Raw genomic sequence first — 22,380 nt, 5'->3', positions numbered from 1 at the left:
AATTCAAATACTGGGTGTAAATAGAAACACTGGCAAATCTCATCAGTCGAAATCTACAATTACAGAAACCTCGTTAATCGTGGTCTTCTCACAGCCACCACATTTTTTGATGGTGCTCATTTCTGACAAAAGAATGTGGCGACAGTGACAGAAGAACTGATGAAAAACTGCCTGACTCCTGACTCCCAAGTAACGAGTATGCTTAGCGTTACCTGTTAATTGAATATTGCTCCACCTGCGATCAGCATCTGACCCCATATCATCTAGTATGGCTTTCTGATAGCTAAATGAAAGAATTTTAGGAGGCAATTCAACAGACCACCTGTCTGACAAATCTGATAAAACTTACATATAACGTAAAAAAAAGACAACTCGAGGTAACCTCTAGTAGTTTCGCCATGACGTATCCACATATAATACCGACCCAGCTTGAAAAATCTTACTGCAGGAGAAATCTAAAGATCAAGTAATAGCATCATAAATGAGTGTTTTGATAACTCGTCCACTCTTTGATCAGAGTACAAAGCTTAAATCGTCAAAATTATCATACCCACGAGAATTGATGAGGTTTAAGCTCAGGCAGGGGCAGTACAAATTCCCATCACGAAAGAAAATTAGCATAATCGCAATAGTGGAATGAGCTGCAAGGGTTTGTATTTCTACGAATTCACGGCTGATTTAGAAGTGGTTGCATTACAGTGAATGCGAAAGGGCAGTAGCTCAAACTGTGAGACCCATGGCTGCTACTAAGAATGGTAACTGGGCACAAGGAAATATAAATGGCGACAACACCTGCGCCTATTGGAGGCCATGAACCGAAAAAAGAACGGCAAATAACTGAGGCTGAGAAGACCTCTCTCCACATTTCAGTTACTTAGGGCACTGCAACTCACTACGCCTCCGCCACCGGAACAAGGCGTCCAAACACGGCGAAAACTGAGATTTGCTCCGATAAGTATGGCGTGGTCTCACGGTTCAGAGGCTGGGGTTTCTGGAGTGGGCGGCAACTCAGGAAAAGGGCGGAACAGCCTAGTCTGAGGAAGCCGTGGCAAAGAAATTTAAAGCAACGGTTCGACCAGGCTTTATGCTGGTTTACCATTTTGAGAGTTATAATGAATAATTAAACCAAGACTCGGAAAACTCCTCCGCTCCAACGAGACAACAGTTCTGTTTGTAGGAAAGCCTACAGGATTATTTGAATGCTGGAGCAAATAAGTTTTTTACCACTACATAAACGATTAATTTCACCGACTTTCGGAATATTATTCGGAGTGACACATGAGATATATAAAACGATTCGTAAATTTGAGTACAGTTTGAATCTACCATTGGGAATACAGATTATACTTTACTGGTATTCTCTCTCATTCTCTATCAGGAAGGCTGCAGAGGGCTGCAGTCATTCCTACTGCACATCCTGTGGCTGGCTCGAGAAAAGTTTCTGCTCTGCATACCTACACAACACAACTGTAAGGTTGTAGGCTGTCTGCCGTATGCTTAGTAAGGAAGAACCTTCGTACTCAACTTCTAGTTTTTCGAAGTGTGAATAGCGCTCTATGTACGCCCTGGTGACAGTCTAAATAATAGAAAGCCGTCCAGGAATTGAGGTAGGTGATTCAGAGCCCGGACTGTCATTTGGATGGCGATTGTTAGGATTTTTCTTTTTTTCCTTACCTGGAATGTATTCATTTTGTTTTATGGCACTTCATTTCAAGCTCTTGGTTACATAACAATATCTTATTGACACTGAATCATCTTTGCTCAGAACTTCATTATTTGGTCGTCTTGTATATAAAAAGGCGGGCTTCTCTGAGAAATCCCTCTAAATGTCTATGAACAGCTGCGGTCGTTACGATATGGTACCCGTATTCACTTCATATCCCCATCTCGGCATCATGACGTAGATTTCCTCCTGATTTCTACAATAACGTTATGGTACGTGCTGACATGCCGATTTTCTCCTCCATTCGTATCCAACTATGCTTATGTTCCATCTCGTAGGTAACTTCACTTCGTTTTGGGACGCTGACTGTCGCTGTACGTGGGATTAGAGAAGCATGTGAGGATAAATCAGGTATAATTGTAATCTGAATGGCTGCTATTGGAGCGACAGATACAAAAATAACCATCTTGCTCTAAGTCGGTTGTCGGGAGCACTGGAAAATGCAAAGGAAACTTAAGTGTACGCTGAGAAAACGGGGCAGACTTCATTAGATACAGTTTAATCTTCTTCTTTCTGCGAGTTTTCTACGCAATATGGCGTCTCTCTCATCCAAGTTTCCATCTTCTATTTTCCCAGTCCTCTTCATTAATGGCCTTGTCCTGAATCGCACACCTTCACTCCATCGTTCCAATGTAGGCTGGGTCTTCCTCATTTTCTTTGTCGTAGAGGTCTCCAGTGCCATATTTTACAAGGGGAATCTTTCCTCTGGCATTTCTCTAAGACGCCCATATCTTATTAGCCGTTCATTTTCAATTTTGTCCACAATATCCTTGTAACTCCTCGAAGCAGTTCACTTCGTATTTCGTCTCTTCCTGTCGCTTATAGTTTTATAAAACATGTAAAATAAATTGCAGCTCATAAACAAGATCTATGACAGCGAAGTTTCTGGATCCTTAATCGGATGTAAAGACACAAACTAGACTGGTAACGAAATTAACAGACGTGTTTGATCATCGGTATAATATAATTACGCTCCGAACTTTATTGTCACGTTACAGACTCCAGTCAACCACAAAATGTGAAGATTTGTTGCAGAATGCCTATTCCAGAGCCGAGACGTCCTCGTGTTCCAGGCCGTTTGGTCATTCCTATGTATGTAAACATTACCACCCATTATATGGAAGCCAGGCCCATAATGCCAAACCAGAAAGATGCACACAATCCTTTGCAGGTTGCCATCTGTATAGGACATTTCCTGTTTCCTCCCCCAAATGATAGCTGGAGGAGACTCTTAATTCCAGCTAGTGGTCAGCCTCTAGTATGCCAATTATCGGCCACGTGTAACGTCACCCAACAATGCAGTTGCGTTGCCACTCTGATCCGCTACAACGCACACAAGGCGGCAACTGTTGTTCCGAGGCCTCTGGTCACTTGACTGGTATAGGCACGTCAAGGGATCTCATTTTGGATTGCCATTAACGCGACGTGTCCCTGCATGGTTCTACCACAGTTAAAGTCCACTGCATGTTGTTATGACGCAATGAATTCACGTGGCTTTTAACTATCCCTCAGATTCTCGAAATTAGTCTACATTCTTTTTACTATAATATATTGATTGTATAATAACGTAATAACTTCGCGTAGCTGAATGTGGTGGTGGAAGTCGCTGATTGTCCACCATTTAGGTGAGTTGCATGTCCTCAACCTACCCTAATAATACTTCTGCGTAAGATACCTATAGTTCCACATGAATCCTAAGCACATGTTGTTCCTGGCGAATCTTCACACTGAGGTGCGAAAGTTAGGTTAAAGGCACACCGAAAAGATCTGTGGTCCAGTCACGATTCGATCCCACGACCTCTCACTTTCCAGATTTAACCACTAGCTTCTCCTTTACTCCACCAGACCTACCTGTAACTGATCAGTCTCAAAACTGAGCGTTTCCGACTTTCAGTGACATGTTCCAACTTCTGACTAACAATCTTTGCAAATCTCGTTCTCTCTAAATAGTAGGTCCATTGTTTGTGCTGCAGCTCATGTAAGACTTTCCATGCACAGCAGGGTGAAGGCTCTGGGGCACCGCCAACATGGCAGCCAGTGCAGGAGGAGGACAGCCTTCGCCTGAAGCGGTTGTTGGGCATAGGACTTGCAGACAAGGCGATGTGCCCAAAAACCAACATCAACAGCAGCAGCAGAACCAGTTCCGGCCAACGCTGCGAGCCGAAGGCCTTGACGTCACCTCAAACTCTGCAGCAGCGCCAGTGCGTTGACGCAGTTCAGCATAAGCCGCCTCCTCCACCACCTCTTAGTGTTTCTCCACACCAGATCCGCCATCCTACTCGCGCGATACCGCCTCTCCTGCCATCACCACCGCTCCCGACGCCACCGTCACACCCAGTATCACCATCAAAGCTTCCAACGCACTTCCAGGAACTGCAGCAGCCACAGCCACCACTGTTGCAACCTCCTCGCCCTCGCCAGCAGCAGCCTCCAGACGTGCCAGAAACTTCACTGAAACCTGAAGAACTGCCAGCAAATCGAACTTTAGTCTCTGCTGCAGCCACCGGCCTGCAGACGAAACACAAGTGTGAAGACTGTGGCAAGTTCTTCGGCACCAAGACGGCTCTCAAGGTGTGTCTTCGACATATTGCTGGTATCTGTCATAAGGGCTTGTAACTGTAATTGCTTTTTCTTTTATATTTATTTACTTCCTCACTAATCGACTCCCACTACTTAGCTTTACTTGGTTGACAAATTTGCATGAATAACGTACGTATAAAATTTTCTGCATACACTTAACACCGGAAGCCTGTAAAATTTTCATAATTTTGGGCGGTTACTACTAATAGAACTGATATGCTGCATGTCGTAGAAGTGTTTATTACTGATTCATTTCGCTAGTTACAAGATATCTTGAAAGTTGTGAATTATGAAATCTCTTTTTAAACTCCTTGGCTCTATCATAAAATACATATATCAGCTGCGTAGTTAATTTCTCCTTCAGATATGCTTCTGATTTTTCCCGACGTAAGACATCGATTTCTTTAAACGTCCTATTGTTTCCTGTTACGCAAACACAACTACGTCGACTTTGCTGTTAATGTTTTTCTACGCCCAAAGGTATTTGCAACGAAGTCTCTCCTCCTAAATCGTCATATACGAAGACAGCGAGTGATGATGGAGCCTCTGCCTCCGTAGCTTTTCTAAGATCGCGTGGATCCTTTGTTGATTTAACGCGAATATACAATAAAATGATTATGACACTTTCGGGCTATAAATTAATTTGAGTCAAACGGATTTTCAGAAACATACCAAAAAATTCGGAGCAGTATAGGAAGGAATAGCCAGGTGGGATACGTTGTGTCTGTGGGTGAACGAGTTGGTAGAAATACATCAACATTTATTAAATGTTAAAAACGTGAATATATTTATTTACAATATTTACAGTAATGATAGCTGCATACATAACTTTGTTATCCCACAGCTCTATTGTAGTGTGGATCATTGGCTGGAGTCCAAAGTTCAATTACTTTTTGACTGTCATGAGATTAGTAGCGTCGTGATAAGTGCATCTAATCTCACGACAAGTCTTGCGAAATCTCGGACGGAGCTCAGCGTGTGCCGAATTAAAAGAGTTCCAAAATTTTAGATTTACTCACAATCGCCGATTTTCATTCATAACCGATCGCAACATCTGATATATTGTTGTATGAGCGCAATCGTTTATTAAACAGAAATTGTACATAAGAAAAACGTATGTGGTATAGATCCACAAAAGTATTCCTTAGTAATTAATAATTCCTAGCGGTAATTCAGTAAAATGTCACCATCCTCTGTCATTTATAGCTCACACATCAGCTCCTACACGCTCCTGGTGAATCTCAGTTTTAATCACTAGGAGTAGCACGTTGTTTATGCCTCTATCATACACCATTTTATCCATCAGTTAGTCCTTGAGTCATTCAGATGCTCATTTTCATACATTCCATTATTTTCATACATTCCATTCTTTTCATACATTCCATACTCTTCGCTCCATTTGTCGGATTTTACGCAGATAGTAATCTCTTTGGGCGCAGCACCTATTCAAAAGAAAATCAATGAGGACGACAGAAGGGGTCTAAATAACGAAATCATAATTTCGAGAAACTCAAGTCGCAGTTGACAGTTTGGTAACGGTGAAAATTAGAGTTTCACCATTTCAGCCATATCAGACGATCACTAGGGTCCTTAGCTTTTTATTACCAATCATAATAAGTAGGGGAAGCAGCCGTTTTGTGTTTGATATGTATAAAAGTGGTAAATAGGCACGTATACCTCTTTAATACTTAAAATAAACAGATATTGCTCATAGTATGTAATGTATTTAACAGACTTAATTCATATCAAAACGTAGAGCACCACATCGAATTTTACTTACTTATTTACAAAAGAAAAAATCTGAAGCTAACATTTTTCAATTCTATAAAAATCGTCATTTGTGTCATAGATGTTGTTACCCAAGTCAGCAGCGACATCATTACCTGCATGAGTACCAAGGAATGATCGTTCATTGATCATTCTGTGGTTTTGGCTGGGGATAAAATTGGCGGTGTATCGGTGGTACAAACTGCGGAAGGTCCATGAGGTCTTCCTATTTTTTGTGTTTTGGCTCTGGCTAGCATTTTACCTGTTCGTTGTTTACTCACTGAAAGTTCCTGGTGAGGCAGAATACTTTTAAAAGTTGCTGTTTATAACAAAAAACAATTGGGTTTTTCTTTTCATAATGAAGTACCAGCATTCCTCGTATCCCTGGCACAGTCCTCTAGTAGTACTGGTTTATTGACTAGGGATCAGCGAAGTCTTCATACTACATCTTAATAACAAAAAATTTTCGGCAGCCAGATTCATCCAGTCTTATGGTAAGGAAAGTCAAGTTGGTTCTTTTTTTAAAATTCAATGATCCCAAAGTACTGATCACATTCATTGTATGAATGTCGAGAAACTAGGAAATTTTTAAACAGTTTTGATTTGGGTGTTCTTAACAATTTAACACCAACATTTTATTATTAAACGGCTTTTGTTCTGCCCTCTCACTGAAGTTTGAGATGTGCTTTACAGTATGAGGAAGACTCTGAATATACCTCGAAAAGCAAGATGTTCTCTCCTGGCAACCCCTATGTGCCTGTTCTTCATGCCCCACAAACATATAGGCAGTACCACTGGTAATATTGTGAATATTGAAGCTGTATGTCCATAGCTATGACAGATAATAGCCTTTTGAGTTTGTTACAAATGGTTTCGGTATCATCTTTTGTAGATCAAGCATATTGCAGCGTGGTTGTCCTCCTTCAGTTCCTTGCATTTTCATTTGGATTGTTTTCATGCCTCTGCTTCTCTTAGATGAACTTGTTTTTCAACTTCGGCCGCATTTTTTTATCAGGCGCACCATGCGTAATTTTAACTTGCAACCTGTCAGAAGTTACACAGGTATGAGACCTGTGGAAACTTAAATTAAAACCTGTCTTGAAAACATATCTATAAACACTGTATCTTGTACCTTTCAACTTCATTATCTTCTTGCAAAATGTTTCGCACATGTGATACATTACTGTCACACTTACCTTTGAATTTTAGTACTTCAGTTTGGGGAATTTGTTCTGCTATAATGTGTAGATGTGGAATGATCTTATAAGCTCCCTCGCAGATTCCGTTCTGTTTGCTGATATTTTATTTGGGGGCTCCTTCTTTTCTCGTTTGTCACATGGTGAAATATAGGATAGATTTTATTTTTTAATGATAGCATTTGTTGTTGTTTTGTTTCATATGTCAGAGGGTTTTAAAAAAGGTTTTGTATGCTCTAAAACCTTTCGATTTGTACATAGGCGTACATTATACGTCTTGATGAGTGACAGATGCGGTTCTCTTCTTCAACATAAGCTGTATGACTGAAGTTCCCATCTACCTAGTTCGCAACAAGGACCTGCATACCAGCCACTGGTTCAGCAAATAGAAAATGTTTCAGAGGCCTCACAAGTAAAATTCATTGGCAGTTTAAGCTATCAGCCATTATGCATCAACCACATTCCTTGTCGTGTGTGGCAAAGTAAGTGGTCATCAAAGAACCATGACTATACACAGATGCTAAACCGTTGATAATACGACGATTCAATCGTTCCAGTGATCTTCTGTGGCCAACAGATGTCGACTGAGTTAGCTTATGTTGGCATCTCGCTTCATAAGCGAAAAGTGTTGACGAGGTGTTTTTCTCAGAGATGTCGGTCTGTTGCAACAACTAGCTATCAAGTTACTCTTGTGGTGAAATAACTACTGGCGATAATTCCTACAGACATTGTCAGATATGCATTAATTAAATAAGAAATTTATACCACATAATGTGTAATGTAATGTACCAGTACTGTTTAGAATATTACTGACCCAGCGTCCATTTTCGGACGTTGATGTGAACTGTTTTGTACTTTGTCCGCTAACTTTATATTCACTTTATGTAGCTGATTGAGTATTACCACTATCCAAACTCTGTAATCAATGGTTCGCCACTGGTGTCGATTGAACTCCTCTGTCTCCGATGGGTCGACAGTGTGATCCGTTGCGTGACGATACGAGAGCCGGATTTGTTACCGATTGTGAAATAGCCATTAGAAAGATAGGGACCAACACAGCTAGGAATGAGGAGTTGGAAAATGCGGTGGTAATACCGTGTTTCTATAAAAGAAAAGGAACAGGATGAGCTAAATATCAAGGTATAATTTTCAAACAGTGTATTTATTTAGATCAAAGACATGCCTTGTAGTCCTGCAAATATATCGAAGAAGAAAGGAGTAGTACTGCCTCCTTTGACATCTTTGGGTACTGGTACTCTGCATTTTAGCCCATTCTTTGCTAACCGTAGATTGAACATTTCAACATTTTTATGTAACAATGTTATTATGGGTCTATAATAGAAAATTTCGTGGAACTTAAATTTTAGATTCAGTTAAACCTTTTCGAACAAACCTCTCTCATGTCCCTGAAGCCCGAGATATGCTTCATAGAGAGCGTTCATTTGAAGATTTAATGTGATGTTTTTCCATGTTGCTACTGTGAAGAAGTTTCTGTAGCTTTATTTTAGAATAGCTGAAAGAGTTCCGTGAAAGGGGCGACTATAGAAAATTAAGGTGTCTTGGTAGAACGCTGTCAGTAGGCGAAAGATTTGCACAACGAAACTATCAAAAAAAATATCAGTATGCACATTTATTTACAATAATCCACACAGAATGGAAAAAGCTAAACGCTAGCGAACATCTACATTAAAAAATAATGAAGTACACATGAAACATTAACCGTTTTACTCACATTTAATCAAACATGATTGTCCCGAAAGTTACTGCAAAATAAGTGTAAGAAAAATTTACGTCAACGATCGCAGCACAGTCAACTTTAAACGACTTATCAGAAATAATTACGTTACGTATGATACAAGAATAAGTACTATGCGAACACGCACAGAAACTAATACGTGCAATTGGCAATATAAGGAGCAAGACTGATAAGAATCCAATTTCGAATCGAGAAACGATTATAAATATAAAAGTAAGAATCATGACCATGGCTATAAGAAATTTCTTTCGTTAACGTGAGCATCCTAAAATTAACACGATGCCGGATTCAGATAAATTTAAACATCGAAACGGGAACACTAACCGTTCTTGACAGTGCCAGAATCATACACCGAATTGCGCGGAGTACTGCACATCTCTCCCTCTGCTCACTGCAAAAGTCGGTCTCTTAACATTCCTAAATTACTGATATCCTATGAAAGAAAAGATTGTGTCAAAACCAGAAGCAGGCAGTCATGGTGCGAGGTTATTTTTGACCTATCGTACTTACGAAAATATTTCACTCGAATCCTTCCCTGTTCTGTTACGAATCGTCTAAAATCTACTCGTTAGTATTACCAGACAATCAGAGCCTTAGCTGCTATGTTAACCTATGAGACAAGAAGTAGCGCTTGTGCCTACCCCTGAACTGTCTTACCAGACTACCGCTGCAGGCACCTCCTTATCGTCTGCAGGCGCTCCCATCATCTGACAGAAGTCTGATCTTCCAGCGCATTCCGGACCAGCATTTAGCGCGTCGTATTCCTTCTTCACTTGAAACCTTATCGAGGGACCCTCTTTATGTGAGGAACAGGAAGTACGAGAGTCAAGTGAGATTCCTATTTCGCGAACATTACTCCAGGCGGGAAATAATAATATTTTAATAGAATTTGACAGATATTCCTTGCCACGTTATGAGGAGCATATAACTAAGTACTGATGGTAATAACAGAACTAGCTGCTAGTCTGATTGCAATTACTTCTACACTACCCTATATCTGCTAACGAGTTCATTGAAATGAATGGAATAAATTAACCTCAAACGATGTAGCACCACAGGAAGGGGATCTCTCACACTATGTGCAATAGTGTGACATGCCCTTGCGTCTATCTACGTTAACATTATTAATTTTTCTCTTCGTTAGCCATTATGAGAATGAGTTGCCATATCATCTGCCTTGGGAAAGGTGTAAGGGTGGATTTATCATGACAAATTGAAGCGTAGCATAACACTGTTCCTTCTGACAGTGTTAACTACCTTCGCAAACAAGTAGCTAATAGAGAAACAAATAAAGTAAAAAAATGCAGAAAAATAGATAAGAGTGTTCTGGCGGATTTTGTTTATCAAACCAAATTCACAAGAAAGGAAAACTTTCGGGACTATCCTCGCAGTAAAATATTGATTCCAAATATTTTCTAAAGAAAATTATGTCTCTTTCTGTCACAGTGCCCCCTAGGTTATAAGAAATGTTACAGTAGACACAAATCTCCAGTTTGTTGAGAAATTATACATCAAAGACGTAAGTAAAAGTGTTCACATTATCAAAGTTTACAATGTGCACTCAGTATCTTTAAGTTCAAGAAGCTTATAGAACTAGCCCAGAAAAGGTCTAATGGAGTCAAGAGACAATACATAAGTTACCAGATATTACTACAAGGAAATTGCAATACAACAATCATATTAAAAAACGAAAACTTCAAAAGAAAAGTGTATTAAATATGCGAAAAAGCAATGAGCAATAGCTACAAATGCATGTAAAAGTCATATCAAAACACAGACAATTGTGAAACAGCATGAATGTCTCCACCGCTACATAGAAAACAATTGAATAATGGAAAATCTCTATCGTGGAGTAACAACTCCAAGGAGTCAAGACCGACAGAAATGCTCAAAAATAGAGCTGAATTTATACAAATATGCAGTCACAATTGTATACCAGAAAATTGAAACAAAACTGATTAGATGTCATAATGTGAGAGGACAATAAATTTTAAACATTTACGAATACTTAGTGTGATGTAATAAAAAAGTATAATGGAAATGATTTTCATGTTGTAAACGCAAATGATGTCAATTCATTGTACCTTACGAACGAAATTAATTAGGAAAGCAATTCATACTCAAGTACTAGCCTGGAACGTATAAAATGACAGTGATATCTAACGCCACATATCATAATTTATTACAAACGATTAACGAAATGATCATCTAATAGAAGTCAAATGGGCTAGCCACACAAAGGCTGTTGAGTGATCTCCCTAAAAAATCATAACAATGTACAAGTAGCAGCGCCACAGTGGGAGAGGGTTTGACTGTTGACTGAGTCTGGATTACATTTGCATTTATTAAATATATAATTTTAAAGACCAAATTTGCATAAAGGCTCAGTCGCTGATCTCGGCACAAAATTTTCTTTTTATATAGGTAACAGTATTTCAACAGTATTAAACATTGAAACAACAATAATTTTATGGCAGATTTAAAAACAAATGCATTAGTTCTAAAACAAACCTTGTTACAGTTATCATCAACCTCTCATTGAAATCAATTAACTTCACAATTTAATAAAGCAACCAAAACACTATCCTACAATAAATTTCAAAGGTATTTATGTAAATAGGAAAGAACTACCTCTCTCACACTGACTTACAAGACCAATATAAACATAGCAATCTGTAGCACTCGATGTTAATGTACACCAAGTAGTATATAATTTGAGATGGATCATAAACTCCCTTTTTTTTTTATAAATGCCTGGTCGTGTCCCAGCCACTGCTTGATCATTAACACTTCCATTAGAATGCAGTGTCAGTCTATGTCAGTCCACAGAAATACAATCCAATTTCGGGTGTAAGACCCGAAAAAGCTGAGTGTTATACATTTGCATAAACAATGGCCTTGAACCCACGAGCACTGTTATTGTTCCAATTTTAATCATTAAGGCCACTGCCATGACCTAATACCAGTGTATTAATAACTGTTTCAACCACTGGATCTGAACTAGCTGCTTATATAGTACCGTCGTCTTTACACAACAGCATGTAACGAATATGATCTGAGCAGCCATCAAGTGTCTAAAAGAAAACTGCACAGCAAAGAACACCAAATTTAATCAGCGAGATCAGTAGCAAGAAATGGATGCTACTGAGCGGCAGTACCTACAGCAAATATTCCATCAACAAGACAGCTGCATTCACTTCACGCATCTGTCCTCTGGAGACATGTTATACACATATCACTTGCGGCAAGCCAGTGTGTCTCCCATACACTCCGTGCGAAATGCTAACCATTGTCAAGCGTAGCCTGCAGGAAAACAAACAGCGGCGCTAAGAAACCTGCACCCTGCTTATGGCAAACAGCATACCACGCTTCAGAGTCTGTCGGCAGAACTGTTACATACTCTGCTGCCAGCATCTTTCTTCCCCCAGGCTCCACTACTTCGCTCAGATAAACCAATCTGAAGCAGAGGGCTTTCCACTACACCGGGACAAGGAAGTCTAGCCAACCTTGGCCATCTATTACCAAACTAGATCAAAATTACGTACACGACGCAAAATATAACTGAAAAGAAAGCACACTTGTCACGTGGGTCAATAAAAAGGACACAGTTACAAATATACGCATCCTAAGATAATAAAGCTGATGCACAGACTTCCACGAATTGCTAGTAAGATACACTAGTGTTCATACGAAGCCTATACCGAACTACATTCATCCTTCACAGTTCACTGTCCTCTTGGACTACGTAATGGGGCGAGATATTGCGGCAACTGAGACGCAGTTGCTTAATTAGGCAACGTGCAGAAGCAATTGAGAAGATTTTGCGACAGCATCTCGGTGTAAATAGGCCTTCGATCTGCGATGAGATCAATCAGTTCGGTCTCTCTCGTTTAACTTTATGCCATGTCCACGACCTGATTCTCTTCGTCCACCATAGAGCAAATGACAGCAGTGTGTCGGTATGCAGTTTCTGACAACAGGAACGTGTGACACGTAAGTCGTCACGTTTTCTGCTTAATAATGTCCATCACAGGCTCCAGGAAAATGTTCTCCCCGTTATCAGGTTAATTTTGTCCACTAGTGACAGACAGGGCCATACTTAATCTTCAACGTTCATGTCATAATTCGGATACTGCCTCTTCCTATGATTTACGGTGTACCACTGAAATTTTGTACAGAGTTCGTAGGCCCACTATTTACCGTCTCTTTTATAATAATGCCAAGATATCGTCATAAGCATCCCCATGACGCAATAATTTTTATTCTAACGTCTGTTTCGGGGCCACCATCTTACAGCTGTCAGGTGTCACGCTTCTGTCGATAGTGTAGCAGATCACCAATGATAGAGGGACACAGTTGAAAGCAACAGTCAGTAGCGGAGTAAATGGACAGTCTGCATTGTTACCAAATTTATTGAAGATGGTGGACCATCCCAACACGTCTGCCCTCTCGGATAGATATAGTAAGGTCGCACTGATGAGGTCATCTTCTCCCCCCCCCCCCCCCCCCCCAACTCAAATCAAATCCTCTCCTCTCTTCCACTTGGAAGTTAGCTGGAATAGTCGATCAATCTGTCCTGAACTGTTAATGTGGAAAGACCTAGGGTATTTTATTTTCTTTATTTTGTGTGTCATATTGTTGGAAAAATTGTCCAATACATCTTGAAATTGGTGAGAAAAACTCAAGACGGTGCAAATATTACCCTGTCTAACCGCTACATATCCCAATTATGTAGTTATTCCGCTACAGATCTTATTTCATAATTTTTATATGTTCAGGTGTTATAATATTGGAAAATGCATCATAAAATTTTCCAGTAGGTGTGGTGTAGTTCACAGTACCGCCAACAGAGAGCGCTGAAAAAAGTTTCCTCCGCTCCCTCACCTAGAAATTGGCGGGAAAAGCTTCACATTCCATCCCATTTGGAAATTATAGGAAAAGGCTCAGTATGCGCTGAGCTGTTGGACTGGAAAGACCTAAGGTAGTTTCTCTTTTAATTTATTTTTTTGGTTATCCTGTGTATTCACCTCCCGCTGCACCCATCTTGGCGGTAAATTATAAAATATGTGGGAAAACTAAAAACTTTTCCTCTGTCTGTGAAGCATGGGAGTTGGGTAAATGCAGTTGCCATTGATCAAGCACTAGAGAATAGCTTTAGCGAGTCTCATCAATAACTGCTGGATGTAGAGAGTATATTTCCGCTATTAGTCTAGCCAACAGTCGTATGTTGAAGGGATGAGTGGTAATAAAAAATATTAATAATAATAATAAGACAGCAAAGAATCACAGAACCGAAGAAGAGTAACCCCTTGCCAATATACAAGTAAACAGCTGATGGGAGGGACTTAAGGATGGGCAATAACTTTAGGATAGCAAACCACTGTTCCAGTGCTGCTATAATTCTTGTTGTTCATCGTGAGTTCATTCCCCTGTCCCATATGGGCAGAGGAGGGCTAGCAGCGGCACAATCAGCTGCTCTTCAGCCAAGTGACAGTACAAGTAAAAAGATGAAACTATACACATTAAAGGCAATAGAAAGGGGTACGTGGCGGTTAAAATATACACTGACTCAGAGACGTTCATTGAGGGACAATTAAAAAAGTCCACATAAAGATAAAAAACACAGTTGGCGCTGTGCGTAGCACGTAAGATACACTGAAGTCACCCGCACAGGTTAAAGGATGGTCTGATAATTAAAACACAGCAGATCGACAACACTTTAATAACCACTGTACGAGATGGGGCACACACGATGACGAGTAAAAACTGCTGGGAGGGACCTGCTGAAGGAGGGGAGACCTGAAAGGAGGAAAAAGAGGGGCGAGAAGAGGACAGATAGAGAGGGCTGGAGAGGGTGCAATGAAAAGAAAGGGGGCTCACTAAGGGGCAGTAGATGGGCGGGGTGAGAAAGGGAGAGAGAAGACAAGTCAGGAAGGAGGGTAGAGGCATGGAAAGGGTACACTGGAAATGGAGGGAGCGCAGGAGGGAGGGAAAAACAACTCAGGGAAATGAAAAAGGAGGGGAGAGGAAGCCCTGAGGAGGGGTGGGAACAGTAGTGCGAGAGATGGTAGGAGTGGAGATATCAGGGCGAAGCTCCTCATCTGCAAGTGGTAGGCGCTGGGAGGTTCACTGGTAAAGGAGGTGGAGGACTGGAGATGGAGAGACGGCGGGACATGATGGTAAAGGTGTGGCAGTTGGCTGGGGGTAGAGAGGATAGGAAACAGCAGTGGATTGGGGGGAATCGAGTCTGCAGATGACACACAGGGTGTGGATGTGTTTGAGAAAAAGGAGAAGAGTTGGGAAGGGGCGAGGTCATAGAGGCTGCATGTGGGAATGGGGGCAGATATGGGAAGTGAGGTAGAGTGCATGGTGTTTGAGGATTTAGAGGGCTTCATAGAATCAGGGTGGGGTGGAAATCAAGGTGACGCAGGCACAACAAAGTATGGAATGGATCAAAGGTTTGTACATGTGATGGATGGTGGAAAGATGCAGTCCCCGTGTGCAGCTCGACAGGAGTTCCAGGAGGCAGAGTCTGTTTTGGGCTTTGTGTTGGATCGTAAGGAGATGGGTGGTCTAGGTGAGGTGACAGTCATGTAGCTGGAAGCAAAGGGTGGTAAGACCTATGACGATCGCCAGGGTCTTGGAAGGGCTGATGCGAAGGAGCCACTGGTAGCACCTTTCCGGTACAGTGGGACCGTTGAAGAATAGGACAGAGGACCAGGAAGGTGGTGTCATCACAGATTGGAGGAAGTGAACGGGTGGGGGACGTTGGGCATATCTGCAGTATGCAGGAGATAGAGGAGAGGGGAAAGGATTGAGTCTTGGGGCCAGTGCTGCCATAAATTCATGTCCCCTACACACAGGAATCATGTACCAACAGCACTGGGGAATGAAGCACAGTCATAGCTATTTACGAGTCGCAAGTCCCATCCTCAACAACATAAATCATATGATATTTTTTATGAGCACAGCGTTCTTCATCTTGATCATGGCACCTCAAGATGAAAACGTTGCGAAGTATGAATATAGATGCATGTGTGAATTTAGTCTACCCCTTAAAGTGTCAGTTCATCCATTTATAGGCACACAAAACTGAGGATTGCTGTCTTTTATTTATTGAGAAGACAAAAGACGGAACTTTATTGCTGATTGTCTCAGTAAAAACCTTCGTATTAGCTTCAAATTTTATTTCATTATTGTCACTTCGCGAGACATGAGACAGGCTGTAATATGTTTGTACACAACACTTAGAAGACGCGGTATAGAGCTCATCTCTCAATTCCCCTTCTGTCAGAGTATTGCTTACCCATCACATTCTCACAAATCTTCCAGTCTTTAATGTACAGCATTTGAAAACAACCGATTTTGACAAGTAAGGGATGTCCTCCGCCAATTCATAGTCTCCCGCTAATTCTCTCGAAACACCATCACCTTCCGAAGCCACTGTTTCATTCGTTAGTGCCCCTTCTCGTCCCTCACCCTTAAATAACTAGGTAGAGAGCTTTCACAACGAGAAAAATAGAACAATAACGTACAGGAAGAAATTCACAACCATGCGGAGTATATGAACACTGAACAAATAAATTTAGAAACACAGTTCTTAAATTCATCGGCATGGAATGATGGGCCATAAATACGTCCATACACATCCTAATATCCTTTATTGGGCATTGGAATGAAGGGGTAATGCTATGATTACTACGCTAGAGTTACGACAGAGTAATGGTTTCAGAGTCTTCATTGACCACACATTGTTTCATAAGAAACTCATCACCTGTTTTTCAAACAGAGCTAACTATATAATGCGAATCTAATAGTAACATAGACGTTCCAATACACCATCGATTGAATCATTTACATTGGTGCAACAGCCTCACACCTGCTTGCATAGATGAGAGCTACTGAGAGAGTAGGGGGAGATTCATCATTACTCAATTTTATTCTCACGAGCTGTTTGGTAGTGGACCAACTATGAGAATATGTTCCATCTAGAGCAGAGCACATTCACATGGGTAGTACACATATGCATAGTGGTAGTTATCGATTTACAGGTAAACCCAGTATTTACACGCTTATCCATCCACTGTCCATTCACAATCAGTAACTAACAAGTACAAGCCAGACCAAATCAGTATCAGTCTGTCCTCCAGCAACAGCAAAAGTCTTAGTACCTCTTACATGTCGATCTGAATCGTAATGCCGCAGTCTCGGTGACAAACGGTCTGGATCTGTGGACACTCGCCTCCGACACTGTGACTTATTGGTGGGTGGATAACACCCCCTTAAAAATCCTTGCAAATGAATTTCAGCCTGACATAGTCTTCTGCCTTAGCTCACCGGCTTGTCAGTTCATAGTGCTTGGGTTGCTTCCCGTAAGATTCCAGCAAATGAGAATCGGAACCCAACTTGCTCCAGTTGCTTGCTGCCAGGTATTTTACTGCAGTTAACATTTCCGACGACAGTGTATCGGATATCTAAACCTATCAGTTTGACATATACTTAGTTAGATTCATGTCAATCACCATCGTCAATATGGATCTTCCTGTTGTGTCGGTAGCTGGGCCGACACCGTGAAGTTTAGATGGCTGAAAAGGAATGCTAGACTAACGCTGTAGCCGATAGGGCACGCAAGGCTAAAGCAGACGGGCGTGAAGTCTGGAACATGAGAACTTATAAATGAATAAGAAGAAAAGTATGTAGATGCTTATTACTTATCTTTTTATTAGTCCTTGGAATACATCTCTCTTGAATACTCGTAAGCTATAGGCACTGATACACATGGCGCCTTGCTAGTTCGTTGCCATTAACTTAGCTGATGGCTATTCTGTCTCTCGGCTAATGAGAGAGAAAGGCTTCGTACAACTGGTCGGTAGCTAGGTTCGCGTACAACTGGACGGTAGCTAGGTTCTCATACAACTGGGCGGTAGCTAGGTTCTCGTACAACTGGGCGGTAGCTAGGTTCTCGTACAACTGGGGCGAGTGCTCTCTCGTATCACGAGACCTGCCTTGGTGGTGGCGCTAGGTCTGCGATCACAGTGGCGACACGCGGGTCCGACATGTACTACATGGACCGCGGCCGATTTAAGCTACCACCTAGCAAGTGTGGTGTCTGGCAGTGACACCACATTCCTCCCCCGCAAATCGGCGAACGGTCGTGAGATAAGGCTTCCGCCCGCCGTGGGGAGGACCACATGTTGACGTATGCGATGAGGTGGGGAGCCTAACAACAGGCGAGGCTGTGCCACCCGCACCCGGCCATCCGGTCCGAGGGGAGCTAGGAAACGCCTGAAAAACTAGTCCAGGGTGCACGTCAACATGCGGTGTATGCGCCCGTAAAGAGACAGGAGGTACCGAAGGGTCGACCTCCATTGCGTCGGGGTAGCCGACGCGCGATGACGTCATGTGGTCCGGAGCGGGCGGGAGTTCCATGGCGGAGGACAGCTGGTCACGGGAAGCGATCGGCGGCGCGTGACCCTGGGAGGCGCTTGGCGGCTGCAGCGAAGCGTCTAATGCGGGCGACGCCGGCGGGAGAACAGGCGGCGGCGGCGGCGGCTGCTGCTGCTGCGGCGGCGCGTCGCCATGGGGCAAAATGGAAGGCATCGTCGGTAACACCTGGGGATGAGGCGAGCCAGTAGATGGGTCCCCAGGGCGCTGACCGGACGGCTCCGTCGCTGAAAGCAGACGGGGAGCGGCAGAACCCGAGCGACGACAGAGGCGCAGCTGATTGAGATGCCGACGCACCTCACCAGAGGCCCCCAAAACCAAATACATCGCGCGGCCGAGGCAGCGAAGAATGCGCCCTGCGAGCCAACGCCGTGAACCTCGATAGTTGCGATAAAATACAACGTCGCCTGGAGCAAAAGCAGGAGTCTGCCGCTGCACAGGAACCTGACGCGGCGGATGCAGCAAAGACATCAAGGTGCGATGAGGACGACCGTGGAGCAACTCAGCCGGCGAGCGACCATCGCGGGGCTGAGAGCGATACGAAGACAAAAAGAGCAACAATGCGTCCTCCCGAGAATGCGACTCTTTCAATTTCAACATCTGTGACTTGAAAGTCCGGACCAATCGTTCAGCGGCACCGTTGGACTGAGGCGAAAACGGCGCGGATGTCAGATGTTGAATACCATTGGCCTGGCAGAATGACTGAAATTCTGCGGACATGATTTGTGGGCCATTGTCGGAAACAATAGTCTGCGGAAGACCTTCAATGCAAAAGATAGCAGACAACGCTTGGATGGTGGCGGAGGACGTCGTGGAAGACATCCGGACAACAAAAGGAAAATTACTGAAGGCGTCGACCAGAACCAACCATCGAGCATTCCAGAATGGACCAGCAAAATCAATGTGCAAGCGTTGCCAAGGGGAAGTGGCTTTCGGCCATGCAAAGACTTTCCGCGGCGGTGCGGATTGTTGTTCGGCACACGCCGGGCACGAAGAACACATATTCGTAATCGCAGCATCGATTCCGAACCAAGTACAGTGCTGACGAGCAAGTTGTTTCGTTCGCACTATACCCCAATGTCCTTGGTGAAGAAGCCGTAAAACAGAGGACTGTAACGAACGTGGAACCACGACTCTGGACTGATCATTATCAGAACGCAACAACAAAACACCACGTCGAACAAAAAGTCTGTCCTTGTGAGCAAAAAATCGGCGAACCAACGGATCCTCGATCCGAGACTTTGACAAAGGCCATTGCGTAGCAACAAAACGTAAAACAGTAGCAAGGACGGGGTCAGCAGCTGTGGCTGTAGCGACACGACGAAAATCAATCGGAAACGATTCGACCACTTCATCGGTTTCCGAATCAATGAACATGCAAGCAAGTTCGGAAGAATCGAATGCTTTATCCTCAGCAACAGGCAAACGGGACAACGCATCGGCGTTTCCGTGCTTAGCAGTGGACCGATACAAGATATCGTAGCGGTACTGCGAGAGGAAAATAGACCAGCGAATGAATTTCTGCGCTGTACGTGGAGGTACAGGCTTGGTCGGATGAAAAAGCGATGTCAAAGGTTTGTGGTCTGTGATGATGGTAAAGTGACGACCATACAAGAAATCATGGAACTTAGTAACACCAAACACGAGAGCCAAAGCTTCTTTCTCTATCTGTGAATAATTTCTTTGCGCAGACGAGAGCAATTTGGACGCAAAGGCAATAGGGCGATCATGGGAGCCAACTTTGTGCGCAAGCACAGCACCGATCCCGAATTCCGATGCATCTACCATCAACAAAAGGGGGCTTCTGGGGATCGAATGGCGTAAGGCAAGTATTAGAAAGCAACGCCGATTTCAACTGGCGAAAGGCGCGTTCGCATTCCATCGTCCAGACGAACGGAACACCTTTACGGCGTAAGCGATGAAGCGGAGCTGAAATGGAAGAGGCATTGCGCACATATTTATGGTAATAATTAATTTTACCCAACATACTCTGTAGCTGTTTCACATTTTGAGGGGAAGGCAATTCTTGTATGGCACGGAGGTGCTCTGGACTCGGATGTATGCCTTGGGCATTAATGACATGTCCCAGGTATGGTAAGTCACGAGCAAAAAACACACATTTGTCCTTCCTCAAGCGAAGACCATTTTGCCGCAAGACCTGAAATAATGTTCGTAAGTTCGAAAGATGATCTTCTTCTGTCTGTCCGGAGATCACTATATCGTCCAGATAGTTGGCTGCAGTAGGGACCGACGCACAAATAGTTTGTAAATATTGCTGAAACAAGGCAGGGGCGGATGCACACCCGAATGGCAGTCTTTTGAAGCGGTACAATCCAAGATGCGTGTTAACCACCAATACGCGCTGGGATTCGTCGTCCACCGGTATTTGCAAGTACGCATCGGCTAGGTCCAACTTTGAAAAATATTTTCCCGGGCACAGTTTAGCAAAAAGATCTTCCGGGCGGGGCAAAGGAAAAGTAGCAGTCACTAGCTGTGGATTCACTGTGGCCTTGAAGTCCACGCAAAGTCTCAATTTTTCCGGAAGGTTTTGGCAAAATTACTAAGGGTGAGGCCCAGAGAGAAGCTTGCACACGTTCAATTACACCCTGTGATTCGAGATCGTGTAACGTTCTTGCGACCTCATCACGCAATGCGTGGGGAACATTGCGCGCCCTGAAAATTTCGGTTGCGCGTTTACCTTCAGTTCTAAATGTGCTTCATAGTTTTTAGCGCAACCTAAGCCCGGTGCAAAAATGTCTGCAAATTCGTCACACAGCCGAGAAACACTGTCTGTAGGCACAGTCTGATTCACTGATAGGACCTGAGTTACAATAGACATGTTAAACAACTGAAACAAATCGAGACCAAACAAGTTCACTGCAGAAGAAGAACGAAGAACGTAAAATGACACAAGTTTTGTTTGTCCCTTGTATGTTGCAAGAAGGCTGCACTGACCTAACACAGGAATTTTCTGTCCGGAATATGTAGTTAGCTTAACATTTGCGGAACGCAACGGAGGTTTGCCCAGTTGTTTGTACGTGTCGTGATTGAGCAATGAAACTGCAGCTCCGGTATCGAGCTGGAATGGTATCACTTTGCCTTCAAAGTCTAAGTCCACAAAAAGTTTATTGTTCTGCTGACGACAAGAGCGACTGTTTTGTGCAAGTGGAACAGACACTGGTACAGAATCACTGGCTACTTGACGTGATTTCCGGCGACGTCGACGCACAGTTTTTGTGGGACGATCACAGTCACTGTTAGAGAAAGTGTCACTGGACGAAGCGGAATTAACGACATGAATGTCCATAGGCGAAGGTCCACGAGCCTGAGTGTCCTTGGTTCGATTCCGGCGCGAAGCAAAGGGCCTGGAATGATGTTGATTGTCTGATCTGAGCTTTTTCTGGCAAACACTTTGAACATGTCCTTTCGTATTGCAGAAAAAGCAAATAGCGTGGCGTGACGGGCAATGTTCACGCGAATGTCTAGTAGCACACCACGGGCATGATTTCACTGCATTTGTGTGCTGGCGCGGCACACGTGGCTTAGCACGCGGTGGCCGCTGTGTCGACGTGCGCAAGGCCCGGTTACCGGGCCGCGCAGCGCGTCCAGCGGGCCGGTTAATGTTACACACGGCTGGCGAAGTTTCAAAAGATTCCTGAGCACAGTCAAGTGTGTCCTGTCTATCCAATATGTCTATCACTTGTTGAAGGGAGGGATTAACTAGTTTCAAAATTTGCTCCCTTATGCGAACATCAGAAACGTTCTGTGCAATTGCATCACGCACCATTGTATCTGAATAAGAAAGACCACAGTCACATTCAAAGGCACAGTCCCTAGTAAGTCCTTGCAACGTTGCTACCCACTCCCTATTAGTTTGACCGGCCGTACGTTTTGTACGAAAGAACGTATACCGT

At 43.1% G+C, this 22,380-nt stretch overlaps 1 protein-coding gene across 1 annotated transcript in view; it reads left to right on the top strand.

Moving 5' to 3' along the window:
- Nucleotides 1–22,380, top strand: part of LOC124805462 (zinc finger protein 628-like) — a 64,304-nt gene that overhangs the window by 437 nt on the left and 41,487 nt on the right. Inside the window, exon 2 of the mRNA XM_047266026.1 lies at nt 3,722–4,294. Coding sequence (XP_047121982.1) covers nt 3,722–4,294 — 573 coding nt within the window. The remainder of the gene's footprint in view (nt 1–3,721; nt 4,295–22,380) is intronic.

This window comes from Schistocerca piceifrons, chromosome 7 (genome assembly GCF_021461385.2).
Source record: "Schistocerca piceifrons isolate TAMUIC-IGC-003096 chromosome 7, iqSchPice1.1, whole genome shotgun sequence".
In the NCBI taxonomy this organism is placed as follows: domain Eukaryota; kingdom Metazoa; phylum Arthropoda; class Insecta; order Orthoptera; family Acrididae; genus Schistocerca; species Schistocerca piceifrons.
Note: the sequence above shows the minus strand (reverse complement) of the source record. Positions and strands in the feature narration are given on the sequence as shown.